Source organism: Ixodes scapularis, unplaced genomic scaffold, assembly GCF_016920785.2.
Source record: "Ixodes scapularis isolate PalLabHiFi unplaced genomic scaffold, ASM1692078v2 PGA_scaffold2__306_contigs__length_199485367, whole genome shotgun sequence".
In the NCBI taxonomy this organism is placed as follows: Eukaryota; Metazoa; Arthropoda; class Arachnida; order Ixodida; family Ixodidae; genus Ixodes; species Ixodes scapularis.
This window is the reverse complement of record NW_024609857.1, coordinates 69,582,560-69,610,422: the sequence shown is the minus strand read 5'-3', so window position 1 is coordinate 69,610,422 and position 27,863 is coordinate 69,582,560. Positions and strand designations below refer to the sequence as shown.

The 27,863-nt window shown below is 45.4% G+C and overlaps 1 protein-coding gene and 2 pseudogenes across 1 annotated transcript in view; 2 read left to right on the top strand and 1 right to left on the bottom strand.

Annotated features, from left to right (window-relative positions):
• Positions 1-3,339, top strand: part of LOC121836517 (acyl-CoA ligase lcsD-like) — a 33,522-nt gene extending 30,183 nt beyond the window's left edge. The window contains exons 2-3 of the mRNA XM_042291431.1: positions 1,860-2,123; positions 3,206-3,339. Of these exons, the coding sequence (XP_042147365.1) occupies positions 1,860-2,123; positions 3,206-3,339 (398 nt within the window). The remainder of the gene's footprint in view (positions 1-1,859; positions 2,124-3,205) is intronic.
• A 3,367-nt stretch (positions 3,340-6,706) lies between these two features.
• On the top strand, positions 6,707-8,854 carry LOC121836516 (annotated as a pseudogene).
• Positions 8,855-10,600: 1,746 nt separating this feature from the next.
• On the bottom strand, positions 10,601-13,628 carry LOC115324571 (annotated as a pseudogene).
• Between the last annotated feature and the right edge of the window lie 14,235 nt (positions 13,629-27,863).

The window sequence follows — 27,863 nt, the reverse complement described above, 5'->3', positions numbered from 1 at the left end:
AGAGTAACGACACTTACTTTTCTTAATGGTTAAACTCATGGTGGCCGGTTATCTCAAGCTTGATTTGAAACCACCAGGGAACGCTTTTTTATTTTCCACAAATATTTAAACTGGCCAGCAAACCTTCAAGTGAGCCAAGTCGCCGAAATCTGCCAACTCTAGCGTGCGACGTGAGGCGCAATCGTCAGCGCAGTCAATGCGACGGAGTTGGAGCGGCCAACGTTGAGCCACTACGTCAGAGGCATGTCTACGTCATTCTCACGTTTTGTTTGTTCTTACTTCTCAGAGCGGAAATTGAACGATGACGTCATGAGTTTCTCCTCCCGGTGTTGGCTGAACGGCGTCCACGTGATCACCGTAACGCGGATGCGCTAGTTTGCGCTGCCCTGCGAGCTTATCGGTCTGTTTCTCCGCTCCCCTTCTCTTTTGTCTTCTCCCCTTCCCCCCCTCCCCCGGGTCATCACCGTCCACGCCATGCGAAGCTACCTGCCAGAGTCGCGTATCCTGTACCTCGCCACCCTCCCCCCCCCCCCCCCCCCCCCCCTCCCCCGAACGTCACAAGACCACGTGTTTCGTTCGACGTGACGTGGCTATGACTTTGACGACTCGAGACCAATGTTGCCTGACGCAACCGAAGTTTCGGTTTCGGTATCAGCTGATGTTTAAATTAAGATTGCACAAATAATATTCCACATTTCGCGAATCCAATGACGTAGAGCTCTTTAGTAGTGCTTTGTGAAATGGAATCACATGTAAGCCTAAGTTTTTTGGAATTGAGCGGAGTTGTAAAGATCATCTGCTCATCAGAAGAGGACAGAAGATAGGAGAAAACAACCGTCATTGCGTACCTTTAAAAAAAAATAACGGCTACACGAGCAGCTTCATCCATCGTATTGCCCGCCGTGTAATGACACGTGCAGCAACAGTCAAGTGCAAATTCTCGTCCAAACTCGCGCATCCGCGTTCCCTTCATAAACGAAACAAGCGAGGCACTAGAGCGTGTCCTGGCTATAGAGGGCATCCAAATGGCGCACAAACCTGTGTCTACCCTTGGACTACTCATGCCACGCCCAAAAGACCGTCCAGCTAGAAACAGAGCCTAAGGCGTTATATATAAGATTATTGCGGGGTCTGCACGGCCACATACATCGGCGAAGCATAGAACTTTACAGAAAGAATCCGTCGGCACAAAAACAACAAACGCATGTTTGACCATGAGCGTGGGGCGGTCGCTGAGCACTGCGACGTCAAGGACCATCGTATTAACTTTAACAACGCAACAACACATGCATCATTGATGTTGAGACAAATTCCCGAAAGAGACTGTTTCTCAAATTCTGGTATATTCAGATAACACCACAGAACATCAATCGGTCTCTTGGAGCTTTACCATCCGCATATCTGAACGGGCTTTGTCACTTTATTGAAAAGGTACAGCCGTAGAAAAAGACCAGATACCCACCGTAGAAGAAAAAAAAAAAATGACACTGCTCCTCAACGGCCGTAGCCGTAGTCGCCCCTGAAGAAGAGGCCGGATTGGCTTCGAAACGTAGGGTCCCTGTAGAAGGGCTGGTTGGTGTTTGAACTTTTTAATAATATTACATGAGCTTATTAACTCCGAATCTAATGCCGAGAATGCCGCACTTTTGAATTATGACGTTTTGCAGTTGCATCTGCTTTGTACTGCGCACCAAAATGGCGGCGCCCAGAAAAATATCAAGACACAGATTCCTGATACTCTAAGCGTAGCTCATTTAGAGGCTCTGATCGGAAGCTTGCGCTGAAATCGGGACAAGCGGAACTCCTCCCTGCCTTTCGCATTACGGCGGTGACTAGAGCTGATCTCTGCATTCTTTCAGGCGATTTTGCCTACTACGACACAGATGGCCGAGTTCACTTCGTGGAAAGAATCAAAGAAATGTTCAAGTGCCTGGACCAGCAGGTAGTTCCTACAGAACTCGAAGAATTGCTGCTCGCCAAACACGGCGGTATCGCCGAGGTGGCTGTTCTGGGTGTGCCTCACCCGGTCTACGGAGAAGCACCGGCCGCCATCGTCGTGCCCAAGAAGGATATCGAGAACGTTGGTGGAGCAATGAAAAGAGAAATCAAGGATATCATTGCAGGTATCTCAAATTCATTACTCAATTCAACGGTGTTCAACATTAACTTGCAGGGCATTTTTCCAAATGAAAGATGTTCTTTGAATGCATATCAGCACGATTTTTCTCGTGATTTTAAGGACCCCCTCGCGAAACGGCAAGTGAAAGCACAGGTATTCATCTGTCAGATGCGAGTAAGATCTATATTTTGACTAGCTCCTTATAATATAAATGAAAATGTGTCTCTTTTATAATTCTTCAACTAAGACAAGTGCAACACATTTATTTCGATGAAATGACCCAAATGAATGTGTCTGGGGTCTTCGTTTTAATATATCGCAAATTGATTCTCAAAGAAGAGTGAAAGCGTACCCTTTTCTCTCTCACTATGCACCAATCACTTATTTCAGAGGTGGAGAGTTCTTTGACTTGGTGGACATTCTAATCACATCTTAAAATGACACGTATCCTACGTCCTCAGCTTTTTTATGGCTATCAGCAACCCTTTTGTGACTTCGCATAATGAAGATCAGTACCCTGAAATATCGAACTGCCTATCGGAAAGAAAGAAAACTCCGAACAATTGTTTGTATTGCTAACGCTATGGTTCTAATTTAATCTCTACCGAACATGAATTCGCAGTTCGCCTAATGTCGCAAGACCCTTGTACAATGGTAAAACGCAGGCAAGCTGGGGGAAGTGGAACACAAACAGATCGATCCTTATACTCTCTGTACAGGTAGTTGACGAGAAGAAAGACGCTGATGAGAATAGGTAACTTGCACTGCCGTCACTCGGTCAAATAACATATCGGGGAAAAGGCGCGTGAGATCGTAACTTTCGTGCGTTGACGAGGAGCTTCTGGGGGCCAGAAAGAAGAGCGGACTAATGTCACATGCGAGCTATGTGTACAGATGAAAATTTTCCGGGGGTGATTGAAAATCTGAAGCGTCATATCAAGATTTTCAGTACAAATTGCACTTCAGGGTTTCCAACTAGGCGTGCTCGCCGCTTACACAGGAAGATAGTTGACCACTTTTAAGAGTGTTTGTACCTTTTCAGTCCGAATATTTTTTTCTAAAGAGCGCTCTCTATTCCCTCCGAAGGAACCTGTGCTGAGCACAAGCATCTCTACGGAGGCGTCTTCTTCGTGGAAGCTCTTCCGAAAACGGAGAGCGGAAAGATTCAGAGGAAAGCACTTTTCGATACTTGGGCTAAATGTACCCGGCTGCCTCTATAACGAACAAATGGAAAACTCCCTGCAGCCAGTTTTCTTCTGCCAGTCTATATGAGAGCTTTCGAATTTGTCGCTTCAGCGTATCTTGACCTGCTGCTGTGGGATCCGTCTATGTCTTTCCTCAATAATTACTAGAAAGGTATGGGCAAAATGCTTTCCGAAATGTACTGAAATACAAATAAATATGCTTCGAAAAAAGCGTATTTGCTCATCTCCATATACTTTTTCGAATACATTTTGTGCTTAACAACTGTCATGTTAGAGTTAAATTTAACCCAGGAGCATTCCTATTAGTTTTTGCAAGGCTGATTAGAAGGCTAATTAGAGGCTTGGCTTCAGTGTTGCGGAATGGGTACGCCCATTCTATCCCGCCTTCATTCCTGGAAATTACAGTTTCTGACAATTCCATTCCTTTCAATTCTTAGGAATGAAACACTGGGCCCGTTCAAAGTCCAGAAAGGGCTGAACTCTATCATTTTATTCATCTAATTCCTAAACGTAAAAAATGGCTCTTAAGAGCTACATTGTGTTATCGGAGGAAGCAGCATCAAGCTGACATTCTGAAGCTCCAGAGACAACTGCAAAACTATGCAAAATATTTCCCCAAAGCACTCATTCTAGGAAGCCGAGAAGTAGCCGAGTGGTGGTCGTACAGTGCGCTTCGTGGCCCTTGGCGTCACTGCAAAGACCTCGATCAAGCAATCCCGTGAAAAGAAAAAATGGAAGATTTACAACCCCCCCCCCCCCCCCCCCCAAAATTGAACCAGTAATTTTCTCCAAAAACGGTCAGCGTACGTACCATCCACAGATACAGGGTCAGTGTGTTGTTTGTTTGATAATGATTTAAAAATGTCTACTTCGTGCGTGGAGCAAGAAGCCATTTTTCTGTCTGCTTTAAATATTTGCACAACAGCACACGCTGGCAGAAATGACGCCGCATCGTGCACCACATCTCCATGCAGAGCAGCAAGCATACACAGCCGCTGACGAAGTGCAATCGCTATGTTGTCAGCACGAGGGAATTTAGTACTATAAGTTATAAAACCTGCCTTAACACGTATGCTTTTGCATTTGGAGCACGATTCTTGCGACTTTTTACCTTATTTGATCCATTTCTTGGTTTTTAAATTGTTCTCTACGTAAACAATATAAGACATATTTGGATAAACTTTACGTGCTAACAGACCGATTGCTAACCCAGGTAGCACAGAACATTGCAATAACGTTGTCCGGAAGTTGTGGCAGCAACGTTGTCTACATGTTTTAATATCACTTTAATCAACCGTGTAATAATGTTCGAAAAATATATTTATGTAACATTTGGAAACAATTTGTCAGCAACATTATGAATAAAATATTAAGGCAAAATTGTAAAGTAATATATCAAGAACATTCTGAAAAAAATATTTTTCAAACGTTCTAACACGACATTGGTAGAATGTTGTAGAAATACCGTTTTTGAGTTGTTAAAAAATATTTATAAAATAACATTTCGAATAAATATTTGTGAAACGTTACAATACAACATTAGTAGAATGTTATGGGCACTGGTTTTTAATATTATGGAGTGTAATTAAAATAACATTATGAAGAAATATTTGTGAAACGATTTAACGACATTTGTGCAATACTACAGAAATATTGTTTAATTAACATTATGGATATATATTTTAGAAACGTTATTAAACTTTTCTTAATGATGTGCAAATATTGTTATTGCAATGTTACAAAAGTTTATTAAAATAACATTGTAATATTAATGCTTATTTAATGATATAAAATAAACATGTGAAAACATTTTCTGAAAATGTTCAATTGTTGTATTTAAAATACAATTGTATTTTAAATACAACAATTGAATAATTTTTAAAATGTTTTCACATCTTTATTTTATATCATTAAATAATCATTAATATTATAATGTTATTTTAATATTATAACATTGTGAAGGTCAACGTAAATGACAGCCACAAATCCAGAGGCGCGACATGCGCAGGGTTTCGGTACAGTGGCTGTAGTTTCGGTTTCGTCTTTCTTTTCGCTCAGGATGACTTTAAAGTGAGCGACGCGACTGTGGCTCGAGCGATACATGGAAAGAGAAGAAAAAGAAGAGAAGAGGCGCGAGGGCCGGGAAGAACGTCGGTCGGGCCACCTTTCAATCTGTACTGTAAATAGACGTTTCTTTTTATTTCTCTCTCACTGATGGAGTCCTTTCAGTCATTTTTTTAGACCATAAACATCCGCACACCATCGGCGTTCCCAGTCATCGGGTCCCTGACGCAATCCTAAGAAGAAAACGAACCTTCACTGGCGCAGTCGACAGGATTGCGTCAGCGGGCCCCGCCGGCTGGAACGACCCAGCAGATTCAGCGGACAGCGACTCCATTCAACAAGAAGAGTGGCGGCAAGTTCCTGGGCCTCAGCAGCCGTGTTTAACGAAGAAGACTTGGATCGCCGAGACTTCGCTTCGACGCGGCTTCGAGAAGTGCTGCAGACCCACAGCCCTGCGAAGTGTCTACACGACTCGGACACCGTTATCGGGCCGGACTGTTCCGATCGACAGACAGCGTGTGCTTGCCATAGGAACGTGTCAACCTTTAAGGGTAAGGTGATTATTTTGACTAGTGCCCGCCATGGAGCTACGTAGTGGGGAACGGCTTAGGCCGGTTACCTCGTTGGATCGGGATGGAGCTAATGATAACGATGTCGACGAGCGAGGTGAACCGTCACCTCAGAGTAGACCAGCGGCGACCGTGGGGACGCACGAGGACGGGGACCGTGGTGGCCGATCGAGTAGCTCACTAATTGAAAGAGAGATTGAGCTCGTAAGAGAAAAAGAACGGCTAGTGCGTCTAGAGCTTGAACTAGAGCGAGTTCGTGCGGAAAACAGACCCAGAACCAGTGGAGGCTGCGCAGAACTCAACCTGAGGGAAGAGGTGCTTAGCTTTTCCAGGCTCATGAAGGGTGTGTTGACACAAATGCCGTCGTCCGAACTGCTCGTACCAAGCTGGTTCGACGGTGTCGAAAATGTCTTTGCGACATATGAGGTGCCTGAGCGCCTGAGGGGTTCGCTCGTGCGACCTTATTTTACGGAGAGCATGCGGGCGCTGGTGAATAGGCTGCCTGTCGGCGAAGCGAGTGATTACGGTGCGGCTAAGGAGCGAGTTCTCTTGGAACTCAAACTGCCGCCGGCTGAGTACAGGAGGTTTTTCTCAAAGCCACTAGAATGGAGAAAGAATCCTGGACTCAGTTTGCGACACGGGTTGAGAGCTGCTTTGAGTATTATGCTCGAAGTCGCTCGATCGACTCTCTTGAGGACTTGCTAGCATTAATGGTTTCTGACCGCATTAGAGATTCCTTGCCTGTCGACATGCAGACCTATGTAACGCTAAATGAGACCGGAAAATGGCTTCAACCAGTAGAGGTGGCTGCGCTGGCTGACCGTTTCGACGAGGGCGAGCGATGCAAAAAGCGAGATCACCCGCCAGCTAAGAGCCGCGCATACAACACAACAGAGGCCAGTTCTCTCGAGGAGAAACCCGAGAACCGAAAACAGGGCACTAAACCTAACGCTTCTCCGGTGAAGTGTTTCAGCTGCAAGGGAATAGGACACTTTTCTCGTGACTGTCCGCGTAAGACGGCAGATGGAGGACAAAGAAATTACTCCGTGGTGGGCAACATCTCAACAAATTTAACACCATCTCAGCAGAGTATGTTTCAGGACATAAATGTCAATCAGAACGGTACGCGTGCTGAGTTGCGGAGAGTGGAGGTGAAATGCGGACCGAGGATGGTGCAGGCGGTTATTGATTCTGGAGCGGAGATTAGCGTAGTGCGTAAGGGGGTGGCGCCTGAAATGAAGGGGTCGGCCGGAAGGGTGACACTGACTGGGGCGTTCGGGGACAGCGTGAGCGCCGTTCTACGCCATATACCGATGACTCTTCCCACAAGCTACGTTGTGTATGTCCCTCGAGAGGTGCCGCTCTTGTGCGCCGTCACTGAACTATTGGTTAACGGCATAGACATGGTGTTGACGCCCGATGACTACGACAGCCTAAAGTTGGCGTGCGCGAGGGTTGACTTGAAACCGATGGTTTGTGAAGCTGAAGACGCGCCTACTGACGAATGTAATGAGGTCGCAGACGACGGTCATGGCGCACAGCTTCGGTTTCTACAAGGACGACCGGCCAAAGGACAAACCGCGCGTGGTGGCCTTTGTGGACATGAGCCAATAGGTGCTCCAGGTGGTGCTGGTGGCCTTCAACGAGGACCGGCTCAAGATGCTGGCTACCACCGTCGATGGAGTCGGGCCCCACCACTTCGGCATGGTGCTGGTGCGCTACTTCATCCAGGAGTTCAAGGAGCGCTACATGCTGGACATGGCCACCAACTGGCGCGCCCTCATGCGCCTCATCACCGAGTGCGAGAGGCTCAAGAAGCAGATGGGTGCCAACCCGCACGACTGGCCGCTCAACATCGAGTGCTTCAAGAACGACCGGGACTTTGCGGGCAAGATGAAGCGGGAGACCTTCGAGACCATGTGCACCGAGCTGCTAGCGCGAGCCGAGCGCACGATGGTGTGGGCGCTGACGGTGGCCGGGCTGCGGCCGCCGGACGTGGAGTCGGTGAAGCTGGTCGGGCGTGGCATCCGGGCGCTGGCGGTCAAGCAGCTGGTTCGCAAGTTGTTCCAGCGGTAGCCCTCCACGACACTGCACCAGGACAAGGCGGTTGTCCGGGGCTGCGCCCTGCAGTGTGCCATGCTGTCACCCATCTTCAAGATGCGAGACTTTGCGGCGGTGGACGCCCAGCTCTACCCTATCGAGCTGTGCTACGACCCGGCAAGGGAGAGGAAAGTCGGGCAGAGGTATTTCCCCGCTGGCACCAGCTGCCCTTCAGCAAGATGCTCACCTTCTACCGGAGCAAGCCCTTCCACCTCGAGGCCAAGTACCCGCAGGGGGCGGCGGTGCCCCACGCGGACCTACAGCCGGGCAGCTTCACGGTGAACAAGGTTGTCTCCGCGGACGGGAGCGAGGCGTTCAGGATCAAAAAGAAAGGGCGTCGCAACGTGCGGGACGTCTTCTCGGTGGTGTTCGCCTCGGACCGCAAGCCCGACGGTCGACAGGCAAGTGCTGGGTGTCCGAACGATGGCTACCTAGCGGTGGCGGTGGCGGCGACTGGCGAAGAGGCACCCCCGACCCAGGATGGAGACCCCGACAAAGTGGCCGAGGGCGAACCTGTCAAGAAGGAGGATTGGCCCAGCCCAAAAGAGAAGCAGACCAAAGCCACAGAGCTCCCGGTTGGGGGCGGGGTGCCGCAGCTGAGAGCCTTCGAGATGGACCAGCTTGTGGAGTACGAGGTCCACATGGTCCACACGGACCGCATAGAGAAGGAGCGACTGCTTTGTCAAGCAATGGTTTTTGGTTCGGCGCATGCGCGAACCGAAGTTTTGGTGTGTCTTTTTAAATGGATTGTATACTTTAAGTTGGTGAGATTTTTTTGTTGTTGTTGGTATGACTGAACGGGCAGTTTGGGATTCTGAAAAAACAGCCTGGTTTAGAGAAAGCATATGTTCCGCATACGCCTTTGCAGATTTTTTTTTTAGATGCACGTTTCAGTTCATATGATGCAAACCTTAAGGCACTTTTGGTAGTAACGGGGTGTTTAGAGCCTTGGCGGGCACATTCAAAATCACCTTACCAGAGCGACCAGTGTATGACGGGCGGACATTTTGTTTTTGTGTGTGATAATTTTGTGACATTGAGGCCCCAAAATTATACTTGTTGGGGAGGTGTGAAGGTCAACGTAAATGACAGCCACAAATCCAGAGGCGCGACATGCGCAGGGTTTCGGTACAGTGGCTGTAGTTTCGGTTTCGTCTTTCTTTTCGCTCAGGATGACTTTAAAGTGAGCGACGCGACTGTGGCTCGAGCGATACATGGAAAGAGAAAAAAAAGAAGAGAAGAGGCGCGAGGGCCGGGAAGAACGTCGGTCGGGCCACCTTTCAATCTGTACTGTAAATAGACGTTTCTTTTTATTTCTCTCTCACTGATGGAGTCCTTTCAGTCATTTTTTTAGACCATAAACATCCGCACACCATCGGCGTTCCCAGTCATCGGGTCCCTGACGCAATCCTAAGAAGAAAACGAACCTTCACTAACATTTTGTGGAATACTACCGTAATGTTGCTTTAAAACAATTAAAATGGTGCAATTAGCTATTTCTGGGGTTACTCATACAAAGCATGCAAGACTCCACGGCAAGTTTTATAGTAGAATGTTTCAGAGAATAAGGCCGTGACTGTCAAAAAAAGAGTCTTTTTGAGATACCTGAAATAAATACTTAGGAAAGGAATGTGTATACATACGTCAAACTATGTGTGGAGCTCCTCAATGTGTGTGGGAGCTGGAAGGGGGGGGGGAGAAGAGGGGTACCCCTGCGGAGTACCGCAGAAGGTCGGGAGGAGCATAAAAATAGTAGGGAAGTGTAGGTCAAAGCTTTATTTAAAAGTTATTGTCTATATACATCTACCCAAACTGATTACAAAAAAGAATACCAATGCAGCCAAGCATAAAGCAAACTACGATGCAGCATGTCCTTCAGTGGTTTTTTTCGTTATATTTTTTTGACTAGCAGATGCATTTTAATTCTAATCACTCTTGTTCTGACTCCTAGAAGAAAACATATAAAAATGCAGCTGTAGTACAGCAGAAGTCCCCCTCTGCATTACATATAAGCTCTCTTGTTAACGGATGACCGTAAAAGATGTTAATATTAACTTTTAGATATTAATGCAGGTTAGCATCTAGATCAAAAGTTCACATAAAAGCTTTCGTTATGTCAAATGTGAAACTAGAATTAATATGAAGGCTACGGAACATAATTATATAAAACTGCTTCAAGTATGACACAACAAAGCTGACCTAATTATAAAAGAAACTAGCTTGCTAAGTAAAGAGTTAACCACTTGGGAATACATATGAAAAAAAGAAAATGCTACCTCCATATGAAATTAGTTCACGTGCAGGCGAGCTGATCAACTATAACTCTCAAACAACCCTGAAACAAGAAAAAGAAAATAGACGAACTCATTGATGCGCATCGAGTTCGTTTTTTTTTTCCCCTTGTGTCAGGGTTTTTCGAATGCAGGACCTTCATGTGCGCAGAGTTAATGCGCGTCAACGCTTTCTGAACATTTTATAAATGCTGAACATGAGAGTTTATACAGAATATGCCAGCGATAAAATAATTACAAACAAAAAGAAACTTAAGCATTCTTTATCCGGAACTTTGCAAATCGCAGCCACTCTGCAGTGGCCTTTGCGATTTTTGTGTCATTTGCTTTAGGGAATGCTACTCGCCCAGCCCCTAGAAAAGTTAAATGGTTTAGTTAATTTGTAATCCTCATTGTACTAGCTCATTAAAAACAATTTTTTTCTTATAAATACTGAAAGCTGTGAAACACTTAAAGGCACATCCACGCTGAGCATTGGGCATGAAAGAAACTAATGCTCCTCATGACATAATTTATCATATATAGTTGGAATGTTTTTTCTTTTTAATCCTCCCTCTAACTCGCGGGATCCGCGCCACGTTTTTTTTTTTTTTTTTTTTTTTTTGTCTGTAAAAAGGAGCTAAAGTATCAAACTGCCTATTCGCGACTCCAGCGAAATCGACGCCGCGTAGCGGCAGCGCCGAGAAGCTCAAGAGAGGAGGTCGTTTCGACTCTGTCGTCTGCTCTCGCTGCTTGGTTCTCGTAGGCAGCATAAAAACAAACATTGTTTCCAGCAAATATTTTTATAATTCCACCGTGTCTTAACTACGCACTCACTAGAAGGTTTCTACCGTCGAAAAATCGCTTTTCTTTCAAATGTAACGCTGATTTTACGCTGCAGTGCAGGAATTTGTGGTGGTCCGCAATTGAACGACGAAAATGACCTCCTTTCGTCCGCTATTTTGCCTGAGCAGCGCGCCTCTATAGTTCGCTGGAGTCGTCAATAGAAGCACCTCTCTAAATCTCTAACTTTTTTGCTTTGACAGAATTTATAGCGCCCCCTCTAGTACCAAATGGAAGCTTAATAGCTTACCACAAAAGTGCGACCGGAAGCCGCTTGGGAGGCAAAAGGTGCCTCACATGCGGCTCTTCGCGTGGTAAAGTGCGACTCGCGGCTCCCTCTCTCCCCCCCCCCCCCTTCCCCACTCCTTCGCCTACCTCAGTCACACGTGCACTTTCCCAAAAAGAGAAACGGAACGCGTTTTAAATCGAAAGACAGGTTGCAGTTTGGTAGTCTTGTGCTACTGCTACGTTGCGTACACTTGGACTGCTTTTGACTCAGTTAGATTGAAAGTAGTTCGTTTATTGCCCAAAACAACCCCCCCCCCCCCCCCCACCGCGGCTCTTGGAAGTTTCGTGGTTCTGTTTGCGGCTATTAGGCCGGGTCATCCTGGCCACCCCTGGTTTACAAAACAGCAAAAACTTGACCGCCACATGTTGTCTCATTTCCAACATGCTTAGATAGTAGTCTGAAAATCGTATACCATGTCTTCGTAAATCCATTAATTATCGACGCTTTACTCGGTGAGCTAGTTACTCATATTATGTGGACTGTTGCTCGTGGCAGTACGGCTAATTGGATGTAGTCAAACAAAAAACATATGGCATGTAATTATATTAGACAAAACCCCGAAACAGGGGGAATGGAAGGAAAACTTCGTGTTTATTTTGCCCTTCCGTTCCCCCTGTCTCAGCTTTTTCTTAATAACGTTAAACTGTCACCAGCTTGTTTGAGCTGTAAATTTTTTATATGTAATATACTCTGCTCATTTTTCGACCTTCTAGTAGCTGCATACGTTATGAGATTATCTGTCTTGGTTTTGTAAAGCTATGGACGTGAAATCACATATTGCTCAGTGTTATATGTGCGATGCTCGGTAAGATTGTTAGGTTTCATAACGAGCGAGCTAGTTCTGAAAGTGTAAACACTCAATCTTTAAAACGTTGTTGGCAAAACAGTTCATATTATGATACCAGCTGGTTTTGTATCGAAAGCGGATTACGAATAAAATTGTGCTGGTGCCCTCAAAAGCTGTTATCTTAACATTTCAAAAGTGACTTTTTTGGTACATACCTTGGACAACTTTTCAAAGGGTGAGTACCTCAAAACGCTTCTTTCCTTTTCGTCCCGTCAGGCAGTACATTTTTGCCACATCGTCCACCATGCAGCCGCGCAAAATTCGGCGAGTTGCATCTGCGATCGTGTTGCCACCAACCAAACCAAAAACATCAATTTAAAAAAAAAAATAAAAAAATACATTCACAAGATAAGAATGCGGTGCTACAAACAAACAAAACACAATCACATTCAGCCTTACAGGTTCTCCAGCGTTTCGGTTAAAGTGGCGAAGATAGATGAGCTCGTGGGAACTTGATACTTATTTTCTTGTCGTATATACCGTAGCAAAGGCTTAGGCCTTCTAAAGGTACTATTTTTTTTCGCATGCTAACAAAACATCTTTACCGTTTTGGCACTTTATGGACAATTAAGATTGAGATGATGGTGATTTAATGACAACGTGCTAAGTCCGAGCATTTATGGAATTTACCAGGTAATCTCTGTTTTCTTTGGAGCATAGGTAATGTTTCAATGCATCCATTTCTTCAAGTGCTTGCAGAGGATGAGTCAGGGGTAAGTCACTTGTGACTACGGACCGAGGAGGTTGGTTCCTTTGGGAGACCGCTTCATTAATTCTGGCCAGGGTCATCGACTGTGTCTCAATCATTTGTATCACTGTTTCCAGAAGACGTAAGTTTCTCAGGTGTAATTCTAGAAATGAAATCAAGATGATTATATAACAACCACTGCCCCAAGGAAGGTACGCTTGATTTCTTTACCGCTGCATTTTTCGCTCTCTCACATTGTAGCCGAGACTACTTTGGATGGTCGACCAATTTTGGGGGCCTCAGGAGGTGAGGCGAAGGTGCCGTCAAAGCTCGTCGAAGGTGTGGGATCGATTTCGTTCATGTCGTCCTCAGAACTTGAATCGAATGACTGTGGCTTTTTACGCTTCCTTTTTTCCGACACCCTCTCGGCATCAGTAAGGTCTGAGGTTTCCTTAGCAACAGCCTCTCGTTTTTCCGCGACCTCATAGGAGTCTAAAAAAAGAAATACGAAAAAATAGATTTGATTTGCAAGCATATATACATATTATTTACATTGCTGTCGATAAATTACATACCAGTGCTAGTTACTATCTTTTTGTTTGATGTTCTGTTTTAACTCATCTTGCTCTCTCATTAAATTCTGGGTTGTTTGATTTGAAACCGAACACACCTGTCGCGGTGGGTATTTTGATTTGCCTCAAATAATTATATATAATAGTCCCATGCCTGTAAAAAATAAAGTTGAAAATATTTTCACCTCGCAAAAAACTTTAGTGAAAGGTTAGCTCACGTGCAGCGAGCTGGTCAACGATAACTCTCAAACATCCCTGAAACAAGAAAAAGAAAATAGACGAACACACTGATGTGCCTTGAGTTCCCTCTTTTTTTTTCCCTTGTGTCAGAGTTTTTCGAGTGTAGGACCTTCATGGGCGCATAATTAGTGCGCAGTCAACGCTTTTTGAACATTTTATGAATGCTGAACATGAGAGGTTATACAGAATATTCCAGCGATAAAATAATTATAAACGTAAAGGAACTTACGCAATCTTTAATCGGAATTTTGCAAAGCGCCGCCACTCTGCAGTGGCCTTTGCAATTTCTATGTCATTTGCATTAGAGAATGGTACACGCACAATTCCTAGAGATGTTGAATCGTTTAGTTTATTTATTTATTTATTTATTCACAGTACCTCAAAGGCCCAATTAAGGGCATTACATGAGAGAGGGGTGGGGGGGGTACATTCAGTGTACGTATCAATCGGAACAAAATAATAGAAACAAAGTAAACACACACACACACACACACATACACACACATGTGAGGGTCTACAAATGATTGCCACACTGGGGAAGCTTATCAGACCCGTTTATTCTATCTTACTTCTTCTTTCTTCTCCCCTCCGTTCTGATCGTTGTCGTCTTCTTTCATCCCCAGGCTCACTTCACTTCCCCGTGCTTCAGAAGTTATCCCTCCTGGGATAATACTGGAAAACATTTCCAATTGAGGCAGTCTCCTTCGTCTCATTAGGGCCCAAGTACCAAATCGTCTCCAATATACCCTGCTGGGCAGCCGTTTTCACAACGCGGTAAGGCCCCGAAAAACTGGCACTTGACCCCGGGATTCCTTTTCTGACGAGAATGAGGTCATCAACCTTTAGGTTTGGCATTGCGGCGTTGTGTCCTTTATTAAAGTTTTGTTTCACGGTGCCCCTGTACTTCTGTTTTGCGGCGTCTGTTTTGGGTATTTCTGTGAGTCGCAATTTCTCTGTTAACCCCAGCTTATGATCGGCCGATAGAAAGGGAACTTTCCCAGTGGCCGCAAAGATCGGGCTACATCCCAGGCCCTTCGTGTACGATCTGTTGTGGTGAGACACAGCTGCTTCGAGACATCACTTCCAGCCTCCTGGAAAATCTGGGTACATTTTCATGTATTGCTTCCCTGTTGGAAAATTTCGATGATGGAAAGATTGCGGAAAAGGCTCATACAAGCGTAACCGTAATATGGGACATCCTATACGAGCGAATCGGCGGATCCAGTATAGTGGATTAGAGCGGAACGATACAGGTAGGCGGAACCATACAAGCGTGTCATATTATGGGACATCCTATACCAGCGTAGTGGAATATGGCGGAAAGATGTGGAACCATACATGCATAACGTAATATGGGACAACCTATACCAGCCAAAAAGGCGATACCAGCACAGTGGAGCCATATGGCTCCAACATGCTGGTTTCGCCTTTTCACTGTTGTACAGGGCGATTTAGTTTTAAGCTTTACATATATGTTTAGAAAGGTCGTGAAAGCTAAATCAATGCGGTTTGTCAAGGCGAGTTATACGGCCAGGCGTACGTAGTGTAGGGACCTAATCGTAACGATCAGTCAGATAATTAAATACAATTTGTTAATTAACTTTTTAATTAGTGAAAATGAAAATATAGTTTCAATTAGAAACTTGCTGAGTCATTGAAAACCACAAAATCAACTCTTTTTAGAAGGATATAATGCAGGGGTAGCCTTTTACGCGTTCTGTAAAAACGCTTTATTTGGAAGAGTTTCTAGGTTTCAGTTCCTTATCAGAGCTCATCTCTGCGCCGAAGGTCCTGTTCCCCCTTAGACACGCAACTCACGTGCACAGACCGCGTAAATGTAGCTTTTACGGCTTTTTTAAAAATATCTGAAAAACATACAAATAAACACTCTCTAGAATGTCCCCGAATACGATACGATTGTATGGTTCCTTTCCCGCTTGCATTGTTCAAGAAAGACTTGTGGACATCCAGCGTTTCATTGGAATGCTGGATGTCAGCGAGTCTCTACATCAGTGAGTGGTTTCAAACAAGCATGATGTTTGCACACCAGAAAGCTCTTATCCGAGGCTCACCAGGAGCACTAAGAGCAGAGGCAAAATGTCGTGACGTGGTAAAATTGGTTGCAGGTATTTATTTTTAGAAGACCTGCATGCAGCAAAGCTTAACTTTGCTCAAAAGAAGATAATTAAAAATTCAATACTGAACAATGGTGTCCCTTGAGCTGTCAGGCCAAACTCCCACTCCTGCCACTCAGGAGTTCCTAACTTGTGCGTAGAGGATCAGCACAACCCAGATTTGTGCTGCAAGCGCACCTGCAATATAAAAGTTGAATAAACATGAGATGAAATATGAGACGTTTACAATTCTCTGTAATGTGAAATTAGAGCACAGATCTTGAACAGGAGGATGGGAGGGTATGACCCCCCACCCCCTAACCCTCCTACTCTTCTGCTCCCTCCCATTTAGCGGGAAATTTCCCTGACTTTAGCGGGAAAATTTGCCCACTAAATTTAGCGGGTTAAGTTTTCTACTAAATTTAGCGCGGAAATTGATGTCACATGACCTCAACACAAATGCAGTTTTCCTGCTAAAAGTAGCGGGGAAAATGACGTCGCACGACCGTGTCATGTCATCCATAAAAAATTCAGTTTCTCAGCTAGACTTAGCGGAAATATTAACGTCACATGACCGCAACATTAATTCAAGTTCCTGCCAAGTTTAGTTGGGCGGTTACGCCGACAGCGACGCCGCAAAGCGCGGAAACGGGTGCTAAGAGCTGCGCTAAAAAAACTAAATGCATCAGGTGAAATAAAGTGAAAATTAGAGATAAGAAAAAGAAAAGAGAATCTAAGATCAGGTTCTCAGATCCTTCCCTTTGTCCATTCTCAAATGTTTTGATTTCAAGAAATGTTTATATCTTTATTCATACCCAAAGAACCCCTCCCAGTTTCAGCATGAATGCAATAAATCAATGTAGACTAGACCTTGTAAACTATAATACACATGAAAATGAATGTTCGCCACATAGTCATGTATGAGTCAGTGGCTCAGATCTCTGAATACATTTGTATTGAGAAACATTCTTGAATAAAACTTCTGGGCTTTGAATTCGACAGTTTGTACTTCCATAAGGAACACTGTATGGCACTGATTTTTTTGCGACACATCAGAAACAGCACAGCAGTGTCATCCTTGCCTGCCTAACAAGAATTCGTATTTTTTTTTTAGCATGGCATGTGCTATTCTAATGCTTATACAGCCTCTTTTAACAAAATTTCCTTTGTAGAGCTTTCTATTGGTTCTTATTTAACTCGCACGACAGATTCGGTACCTTGAATTCTCACTCGGCATCAACAGTTTTATATATTAATGTAATAGGGAAAGACAAGATGTATGGTCTTGAGTACGGCTCAACAAGCACAGATGTTGAGAAAAGTACTGAAGAAAACTCAAACGTCAAAATAAAAATAAGCTGGAATGTGGATACAATTAAGGACACGGTCATAAATACAGTAGCAGATTCAATGTGAAGAATACGTGTTAGACGCACACTCAAAGAAACCTGTTGCATCTATATTCATTCAAATTACTTCGCAGAACCCAGCGCTGCAGTCTCGGGTGCGAGTTCGCTGAATGAGTCCACTGAAAATGAGTGCAGACGGAAAAAGCAGTTTGATCTGCGAAAATGAGCATTACATAGGCAAGTGACATGGCATTATTACTGTTACAGTGCCGAATGTTTCAAACTGCCAGTCGCATCATTCTGCGAGTTCCATCCGTATATTACAGGGTTTGGCTCTCTCGAATGCTTGGCGAGAAAAATTATAAACTGGAAATGTCTAGCGTAGTTCTAGAAAAACTACTTCCAGAATCCTAACTCAGCATCGTAAAGAATATAAAAAGTTTCTAGAGAGAAGGTTAGTGCAGGAGTTGAATAAACTAAATACTTAGTTTTGCGAAACCATCTTGCCGTAGTAAACGTATAAAGTTCCCCTAGGTAGAGCTAGTCATTACGGATGATTGTGCCCATTGCATACCATAAAAATTTAATTTGCAACCTACAATATTTACAGACTCAACCAACTCTGAATAAGTAGAACACTTGGCACTAAAGATTGGTCTCACCATGACTGTCTGCAAACATCCACATAATAATTTCCATAAACCTATGCATTTCAAGAAAATATTTGGAGCGACCTGTTTAAACTGCCATAACACTTTTTAACACTAATAGGAAGCCTGTAGTGGGCCACAACTTCAGCAGTTTTTACTTCATTATGAAGGGTAGTAACAAATATGTGAACCTTAAAACTAGGCCTGCGCTAAATTGCTTTCTTAAGTTGAACGTGCTATGCTCGGTTCAATATATTATCTTTGCAGAGCTGACAATGTGCAAGTTCCCATTTCTTCATATTTCAAATCTCCCGACTGCTGGGTGGGGTAGGTACATAAGATTGATGACACCAACGTAACACAATGATTATTTTAAGAATTTGTTTGGGTATAGCACTAGCGAAGCCATCTGCGGGAAGTTATTTCTGCGACTCCGTCGAACCTACATCCGTGGGCTTTAAGTTCACATGTGAATCATGTCTGCAGACGCTTTTTTGTAATTGGAACTCCATCCAACCCGAGATTTGAATGTTTTTTTGCATTTTAGGCTTAGCAGTGCTTTTGCTGTTTCACTTCAAGAATAGGTAAGAATGCTTATTTCGAGTAGCATACCTAACACTTGGTGACATGAGGACTCCCTTGTCGTGATGCTAATCGAAAGTCACAAGCAGGGAGATACTGTGATGCTCTTGTTGCTGGGATTACCTCCCCCATGGTCCTGGCTGGACCACAGAAGAAGATTGAGTTCAAGCTTGTGGCCACTAGGATCCCCAGATCTTGAGGCAACCAAGTAGCTGGAAATAAAAACAAATCACAATCAAGTACTTGGCAGAGCTACATTAGAATGGCTAGCATATTCTTTCGTGATCAGCACATAGATCCTTTTGCTTTTATACTTTGTACTTGTACCTATTAAAAAACTGCTCCTTCACAGCCACAGTCATAGACACACCCCAGGACAAGGCCACACAGGCCTTGAAATGATGGGTACTGAATTAAGGCGAATGATCAAATGCATTCATTTAACCCTCTTTCACCCCAACCTGGGAGATTTCTGTCAAATATTCACATTTAACTCTAAAGACTATAAAAAAAAACTACTATTGCAATGCAGAGCCGTATAGTGGGAGAGTTTAGCCAGTGGGTGTGGTGACAAAGGTGGTGGAAAGGAGGAAAGGGAGGAGAGCGCCGAAGGAGGGAGAGAGAAGGCAGCAAAAAGGAGACGACCGCTATTTTGACGCAACGCTGTTGGCGCGGAGCACTGTTGAGGCTATGTGTCGTCTGCTACTGGCTTAATTCATTTTTGCCTTTATAAAACTTTGCGTTTAAACATGGAGAAACTTCTTTCTTTAGGTTTTTAAGCCACCGAGGAATAACACTATATTATTTTATTGCCAGAGCCTGCCAAATAAAAGCAAAGGGCAGGTGTCTGAATAGAAAGAGTTTAGTTGGCGCACCAAGAGGCTAACCAATAAAAATGGGTACCACTCTGCGCAAAATGCCTAAAAAGCATGCGTCTCTACTTGACACTAACAGCGGCATACACTATCTATTTTACTGACTAAAGGGTACTAGATCATTATTTTCAGCTAACTAGTCAAACTAGATATTCTTGCCGACTTGCTTTTTAGGAAAATTTTTAAATTTACAAGAACTATTAAGACAACGGCTAAAAAAAAGCAATGGCAAAACCAACAATCGAATTCACCTGCTCTCCAGTAGCACGACATCTATAGAAGGCAGACCTGCAGAATGAGCAAGCAGTCTAAAAAAGAGTATGTCCCATGTATAATTTGTTTCCATGCTGCAAAGCAAGTGCTGGAAAGAGGTTTCACGACATTAACAAAATTTCTTGCAATCAGTTGAGAACAAGTTAGAGCAGTGAACTTGTCCTTGCCCTTGGCATAACGTCTTAGTGTTGCCCATGGAAACTCAAATAAATTTGTAAATAAAAACAAAAAAGACTAACCTTTATAAAAAAAATCTAACTTTCACAAAGAAAAGTTATCTTGAACGAAATATGCGGGATACAGTTGTACAGCATCCATTTCTGTGCTGAACCAATTTTGAGGCAAATCTGCGACAATGAAAAAAAAACGCCCGAGTACATTAGGGAGAGACAGAAAGGAAGCATACCTACAAGAAAAAAATTTAGAACGACCACGGGCAGGAACCTCTGGTGAGGCTCTCGGAGTGACTCCCTGCAATGGGCCTGCGCAGACCAGAGAACAAGATCGGTCAGAGCTTGCAGCCATAAGGTGCTTCATACTATGAAGTTCCAGAAGTAGCTGCAATTGGAAGCAAAGTGCATTTCATTTCTTTGCAGAATGGAGAGTTTAATAGCTAGTATGCATTCATAAGGTGATACAGTCACGAATGCAGATTTTTCAATGCAGCACTATCTCACCAAATTGTTAACCGTGCCGGGCAACACTAAAAACCGAGAGCATTATTCCAAACTATCTCAGTTTAAAGTTAACCACGGCAGAAGCTGCAAGCCATGTGACCTTCAAGTTGGACGCCATGGTACGTCGAGCTTATAATCATGTGTCACACTGGTTTTGCTGCAATGGCTTGTAGTGTCAAAAGTGGTCCAGCTTAAAGAGATGCAAAGTATAGACGTTTGTGAGTGGGGCCCTGACCTAGTCTTGAGCTGCATTGCGAGGAAGGACGTTTCAACCGGGATGTTTGCTGCCTGTATCCACACAACCAGCTTGTGGACAGCGATTGCTCGAGCCGAGTACATGTCCTCGACAGTGCCATTATTTGACAAGCAGTTTTATGAATGTTAAACATGACTGACTTACAGAGAGACTGCATCTCAACGACTAATGACTTGGGATACCTAACTGAATACCGATATATTAACTGAATGCAAAACAAATTACCTGGCAGGCATTAAATTTATCAACAAGGTGGGTCGACTCCGCATTAAGTTGGAGTCGATGCGTCAGGCACGTAGCCAGGATTTTGTTTCAGGGGGGGCCCACTCATAACAAAATGCTGTATAAGGGGGAGGGGGGAGAGGAGGACCCATGCAAAATGGAAGATATCGGGGGGGGGGGGGGGGGCCGGGCCTCATAAGCCTCCCCCTGGCTACGTGCCTGCGATGCGTAATAGGACAATACAAACAAAGATATGCCTTACAATTCCTTTTGCACCCCCAAAATGATGTGTTTTTGAAGGTAAGATAAACAATGTTCTTGATTCAGAAAGTGCCTCAGCTGTACAAATGCATATGCAGTAAGGGCACTCGCCAAGCCTATTCTCCTCAGCTCTGTGCAGGTTAAGCTAAGTTAGAGTATAGAGGTACACGCTTACTGACAGCATGAGGAAGGCAGGGAGAAGTCTCCGTTGTTCCACCACCAGCCCGTCTGCTACCTTCGATGACGTTTCAGCGCCTCATGAGCCTGGAGCGAGCACATCTGTCCAAAGTGGGGTGAAAAGCACAAGCACGTGCTGGAGGACGCCCAGCCATTCTCTTTTTGTCATCGGCTATTTACATATTTTACTATGACATATTTTTAAGTGAGAAAAAGTATTGCAAATATGCAGTCCAACTTTGACCATAATACAGAAGTCTGATAAAGATAACAGTTGCCATTCACCATTTTCCAAATAAGTGGTCCCACGTATTGGAACATCTACACATGTGGTGCGTGAGTGGGTTCAGGACTGAGACGCTAGAAAACGAAGCGCTCACAAGGCTTGTCTGGCCCTTCCAACCATGCGGGTACATTCATCGCAAATCCCCGATTTTTAGACAAAATGATTTAGAATGAGCAAAGCTTGTCTACGCCCGAGGTAGAACATTGAATTGTGATTCCCCCATATTGTGCCAACCATCCTTCAACCTGCGGTACCACCTGCAAATGGACTATGTTGCGCTGCGGCACGCGTCCATGCTGCCTGCTTCAGGGAAAACCACTGCTCGTGTTAAAGACGACATCCCACAGTGTACAGGCAACAATGTTTAACGAACTAAAACAAAATTGATATCATTCAATAGACACAGATAGGCTCACAAAGTGTCGACACCATGATTGTTGTTGTTGGTTTTACTCTTGCATACAAACAAAAGTGACTTCCTCTTTCCTCCGATGTACAGTAAAACCCCCTTATCTTCGTGGCCCCTATTTCTTCTCGAATCGATCACAGAGCACATAATCGCAGCCACTGAATTCTGCAAAATTAAAGGCCGCGAAAATTAAAGGTTCGCCAACATTAAAGAGTTTACTGTTTTTCCGTGTGTCACATGATGTTAACATTTCAAGGAGGCTGAAGGTATTGGTTTAAGAAAAAATTGACCTATAAAAAAAATGCCCTTCTCCAGGTTAGGCACGCGAGGTTCTTTTGCACTACCTATAAGGTGGCAAGTTTGTTTCGGCAGAGCTTTTGGTTAAACGGAGTCACAAAAGTAGCTATACTTGGAGTCAACTATTTTGTGCTGCATTATAAAGCTAGAGTAAGTTCCACTGTGCTTCTGCACAGCACTGTTTGTTGCGAGAGCATATGCGGTTTAGTGTTGCATCCCATTTGCATGATCTAGAGAAACTAGCGCTAGCAGAGTTGGAGCACTCAAAAAAAGAAAACACAGCCGACTGTGGAAACATTGAGAGATGCACACATGCGAACTGTGCATTTCTTAAAAGTGTATTCGAGCAAAGGTAAAGACAATATGTATACTTACGGCGGCCATACTTGCCTTTCCCAAGCATGACCACTTTTCCCTCGGCAGCACCATCCAGTAAGCAACAGCAACATGCCCATGAGACGCCGCCGACTCATGGATTGAATGACAACCCACCTGAGGTCTTGGAAGGAGATCCGGAACACTGCTTTAGGCCAGATGTGGTATCTGGAGGGGGCAGGGACTAAAAGTAAAAATTAACAAATTTAACTGAAGCGCTACATTCCTATAGCATAAACTCTAGGATAGCAGTATCTTTTTTTTTTTTTTGAGGTCAGTGATGCATTTTAGTTAAACACAAATGGTTGGTTTATATGATGAACCAGCAGCCCCTATTTTCCTTAAGTGTAACGGAGTGTCTAACGTTACGTCCGACGGAACCCGAAATAAAAATTAAAGTTACGCCCAACGTAACTGTCAAGCATTCGAGTTGCGTCCGACGTAAACCAAAATAAAAATTAAAGTTACCGTATTTACTCGAAAATAGGTCGAGCCTTTTACTGGGTCCATAGAGAATAAAAAAAAATAACTCAAATATAGGTCGACTTTTTTTTTTTTTTTTTTAAGAACAGGGGAAATTTTGGGCAAAAGAAAGAAACAAATCTTTATTTACATCACTCTCAGCTAAATCACGGGGCGATGCCGAAAACTTCATCACCGTCAGAACTTCTGGACATGTCATCGTCGTCCGAAGCTTCTTCAGCTGGGTAGACATCCTCGCATATTCGCAGCAATACTTCACTGACACCGTTGTAAAATGACCACAAGAAACGAAAGAAGGTGCGAAGCGACGGAAGACAAACTACAAAGACGCAAGCAAAGCCGCCGTGTCGCCATGAGCAACACGCGAGCCGAGCCGCCTCAAGCAACTAACAAAAGTAACTTTTTCTTTTTCTTTTTTTTTTTGTGCGTGTTTGCAAGGATGGAGGGTAAAGTGCGTGGCGCATCGCGTTCCTCTCCTTCCCCGTTGCCCAGCAAGGAGAACGCTAGAGGCGCGATGTCGAAATCCGACGCCCGGGGAGCGGCACGGGCCACCGCGGGCGGCGAGCCATTTCGGTTACCAAAAGCTTTTTGAAACAAGAAGCGGCGCGGCTCTACGGCAACGCCGGCTCGGTGACTCGATAGCTTCATGCCTCCGGTAGGGTCGCAAAATTTGGTCGCGAATGCAGGTGTCAAAATTCTTTAGTCACAATTTCCGAAAAAAAAAGGAAAAAAAAAAGGTCGACTTATATTCGAATAAACACGGCCGCGCGACGATACACACATTATGAAAGCGATTGGTGCGAGCGACCAAGGCGATGAGCGACGTTTTCTAGAAGCCCAAGAACCGAGCGGCGCAAGCAGCGGGAGTGAGAAATCTTCGTCGCTCGGCGCCGGCACTCGTAGCTTCTCGCCGTCGCTCGTCTCGTTGATCGCTATATTGCTTACATGCCGTTCAGAAAGGCGCTCTAAGTGCTTAACATTGCATTGGGAACAGCCTCGCATCCAACCGTAACCAGTCTTGACTTTCTTTAAAGCCGCACAGGTAGAAGTTAACATCGTACATACATCGTTTTCAAGCATGGCTCCTCGTTCATTGCTCGATTTACTCCTCGTTCATTGCTCGATTTACATTTGCGGTAAATGAAAAACCGCAATGAAGCACAATTATTCTAGTTCAAAATTGTCACGAACACTTGGCACGCATGCTTACACTGTAGCGCACCAAACGTAATTTAAAAGTAGAACGAAAACGGGACGAGATTCGCTTACCGTTTCACGGAGACAGACGCCTTCCGATCCCAGGCCTAAAGAACTCGGAAGTCGCCGGCGGTCCGGAGATCGGACGAGGCGAGCCGACCGCGCTGACCCAGGCCGACCACACCTGGTTGAACTATGAGAGGCGCCGTCGAGTTTAGAACCAGAGACGCAGTAGAAACGGACCGCAAAACATCTGTCCCGTAACCGTAAACGAGCCAACGAACCACATCGCGCTATCTTCGCCATTGTTCGCCATCTCCGCGACGACCGGAAGTGGAAGCCGCGAAGTTAGAAAAGCCGCGGCAGCGGAAGCACCGAAGCCACTGGGCGGAAGCCTTAAGTTTCGGTTTCGGTTTTCTCCAACGCCGGCTACGGTCGCTACGGTTGCGGGCTGGTGAGTTTGTGGCTGGTTGCGAGGACGCGAGGAGCCACGAAAAGACGCCGAGTTTGCCGAGTACGAGCAACGGGCCGTTTGCCGCTGTCGACCGGCGATGCGGTATCCGCGGCTTGGTGTTACGATCGGTTTCTTGCCGTGCACGTTAACTCAAAGCTCGAAGTTCCGCAGTTCCGTTCCGGCACCAGCCGCACCACGTTTTCCGGTGCATCGCACGTGGAGTCCTTTTGACGCATTCAGTGAAAGTAAAGATCGTGTCTGCTGTCTTCGGTGCTGTGGAAGAAGTTGCGAGACGGAAGAAGCATCAAAACCAAGGCGTTTAGGACTCCAGGCCGGGCCGCCGGTTCACTCTGAACGAGAGGCGACGTGTGTGCGCACGCTTTGAGGAAGCCTCCGCGTTTCGCCGCGCCAGACCTCGCCGATCGCGACCGGACCAACCGGACCCCGAGTCCGAGAGGCTCTTGCGCAGCCAGGAACGGCACCGAAGTAGGAGCTGCTCGTTCTGCGCTACCATGCAGTGCTCTACAGTGCTCGGAGCTCTCGGTGTCATTCGTGCTTGCACTGAAGCCATTGTGACCCCTTCGGACGCGCAAGTCGTACTTCGCAAAGGTTTGGACGGGGCCGCCCTCACCGAGCAGGTCCGCTATATTCCGCTTACTTATGATCGCAACAAAAGCTTGCGTTTGTTCTCGGGAAAAAAAATTGCGGGACCGCTCTCCGCGCCGCCGACGAGGTTGGCCGCCGCCATGTTCTCAGCTGTTCACTCGCTCCCGCAGCGAGCGCCTTGCGATTATCCTTCCCGTTCCAAAATGCGATGCGCTTTGCGCATTATGCCGTTTACATGACCATATATTGAATGCGGCAATTGGATTCAATGCGACTAAGCCGCATTCATGTAAACGCGGCTTATGTTCTTTTTCGACATACATGGTGTATGTACGATACCGGTGGTGAACGATGGACGTTTTTGGTGGAAGATGGCGGTCGTCTTTCTGCATGTATGATTTAGTTATAACGGTGGTCCTGTGGTGTAAGCGTTTTTGTTGGAAAGAAGGCGGTCGCCTACGTCATCGGACGCAAAATCATACCAGCCACACGGAATCATATCGGCAAGCAAACTGGCTGCCAGTATAGACAGACCCGGAGCCATAGCGGTGCCGGTATCTCCAGTGAGGCAGAACGCCAAACCAAACTAGCTGCATATATAATACCAAGAAATGTCCCGAATGGCTCGTTCCGCAAGGCCGTTGGCTGCAAGATGGTACGGTGCAGAAAACTTCAGTGAAATACTTCGCTGTCTTGCCCAATGTTCGAGCTTCTTGCTTCTGAAGGCTGGTCCATTGTCGGATTTTATTACCTTGACGTTCTTGAACATTTCTCGGTTGAGCAAAGCTATGACGCTGTTCGCACCTTCTCTTCCAGCTCGAGTGGCTACCATTCTTGTGCATTCATCAATACAAATAAGAACCACTTGCCTCTGTTTTACTCCTTCGCTCTTCTTTTTCAACTCTGCGGAGTCCAAGTGGACAACCCCGAATGGTTCCTTGGAGTACTCCGGAGTTGTCATTACGTCAGTAGCTTGCTTGAACTTTGCCTTGTGAAGTTGACATTCGTGACAAGACTGAATGTATTTGCTTGTGTCCTGCTTCATGTTTGGCCAGGTAAATCTCTTGGTGAGCTTTTTGTAGGTTCGCCAAAAGCCATTGTGTCCACCGGATTCTGGGCTATCATGATACTCTTGTAAAACTGTAGGAATCATTGAAGGAGGTACTTGGAACTTTCCCTCTTCAAAGAATATATGTTCAGTTCCCTCCCACAGCTTTGCTCGGTTTACAGTTCCCTGACTTCCGCCACTTAGAGGAATAAGAAGGCGTGAAAGAGCATCGGCGTCCGTCAGCAGTAGACGAGGGCGGTGTATAATGTCAAACTGGAACTGCTGGAGCTCATTGACCCACCTCGCAAGTCGGCCTTTTGGCTGTGTCATTTTAAGAATGTGAGTCAGGGCTTGATGGTCTGTGAACAACTTAAACGGAGCCCCTTCCAGGTACGACCGAAAATAATGGACAGCCTTCAGAACTGCCACTGCCTCTTTTTCTATGGTCATGTAATTCAACTCTGATTTGTTGAACGTATAGCTGTGGTAGCCAACAACCCGAAGCTGCTTGTGAGCGGGCTGCTTTGCGTCTCGTTGATAAAGCACGGCTCTTGTCCCATAATGAGAGGCGTCCGTGTTTAGTTCGAATTGGAGTGTGAAATCTGGTAAAGATAGGATAGGGTCCGAGGAGATAGCTTGAACCATATCTCGGTACGCTCTCTCACACTCTTCCGTCCAATCAAATATCACATCCTTCTGCTTGAGCCTAGTGAGGCATTTTGTCTTCAGACCAGGCACGTAGCCAGGGGGGCGGCCCATGGGGCCCGCCCCCCCCCCCCCCCCCGAAATCTTCGATTTCGCTGGGACCTCCTCTCCCCCCTCCCCCTCATACAGCATTTTGTCATGAGCGGGCCCCCCCGAAACAAAATCCTGGCTACGTGCCTGCTTCAAAGCGTAGTTTTTAATAAATGCTCTGAAGTGCCCGGCCAGACCGAGGAACACTCGGACAGAGTGTACGTAATACGGCTTAACCAGTTGGGAAATCCTTGCCACCGACTCCTCTTTTGTGCTTTTTGTAGAGCCGTCAAGCACTCTGCCGAGGAAAACTACCTGTGTCTGGAAGAACTCGCTCTTTCTGAAATTAACCTTCAGTTTTGCAGAGCTAAGTGCTTACAACACTTGTGATAAGTGGTGCCGGTGTTCCTTCTCTATTTTTGAGTAGACAATGATGTCGTCGATGTACACGTTGGAAAAATTCCCCAGGTACGAATTCAGGGCCTGGTTCATCATCTTCTGAAACCACGCAGGGGAATTCTTCCAGCCAAATGGGAGGCGGTTATAATAGTACAGGTCAAAGGGTGTAGTGAACGCTGTGTACATCTTGGTTTCTTCTTGTAAGGGCACCTGCCAAAATCCTTTGCACAGGTCAATCCGCGAAAAGCATCGGCAACCTCCTGTTTCATCTCTGATGGCTTCAATTCGTGGCGTTGGGAAAGGGATTAGATCAGTCTGCTTGTTTAAAGCAC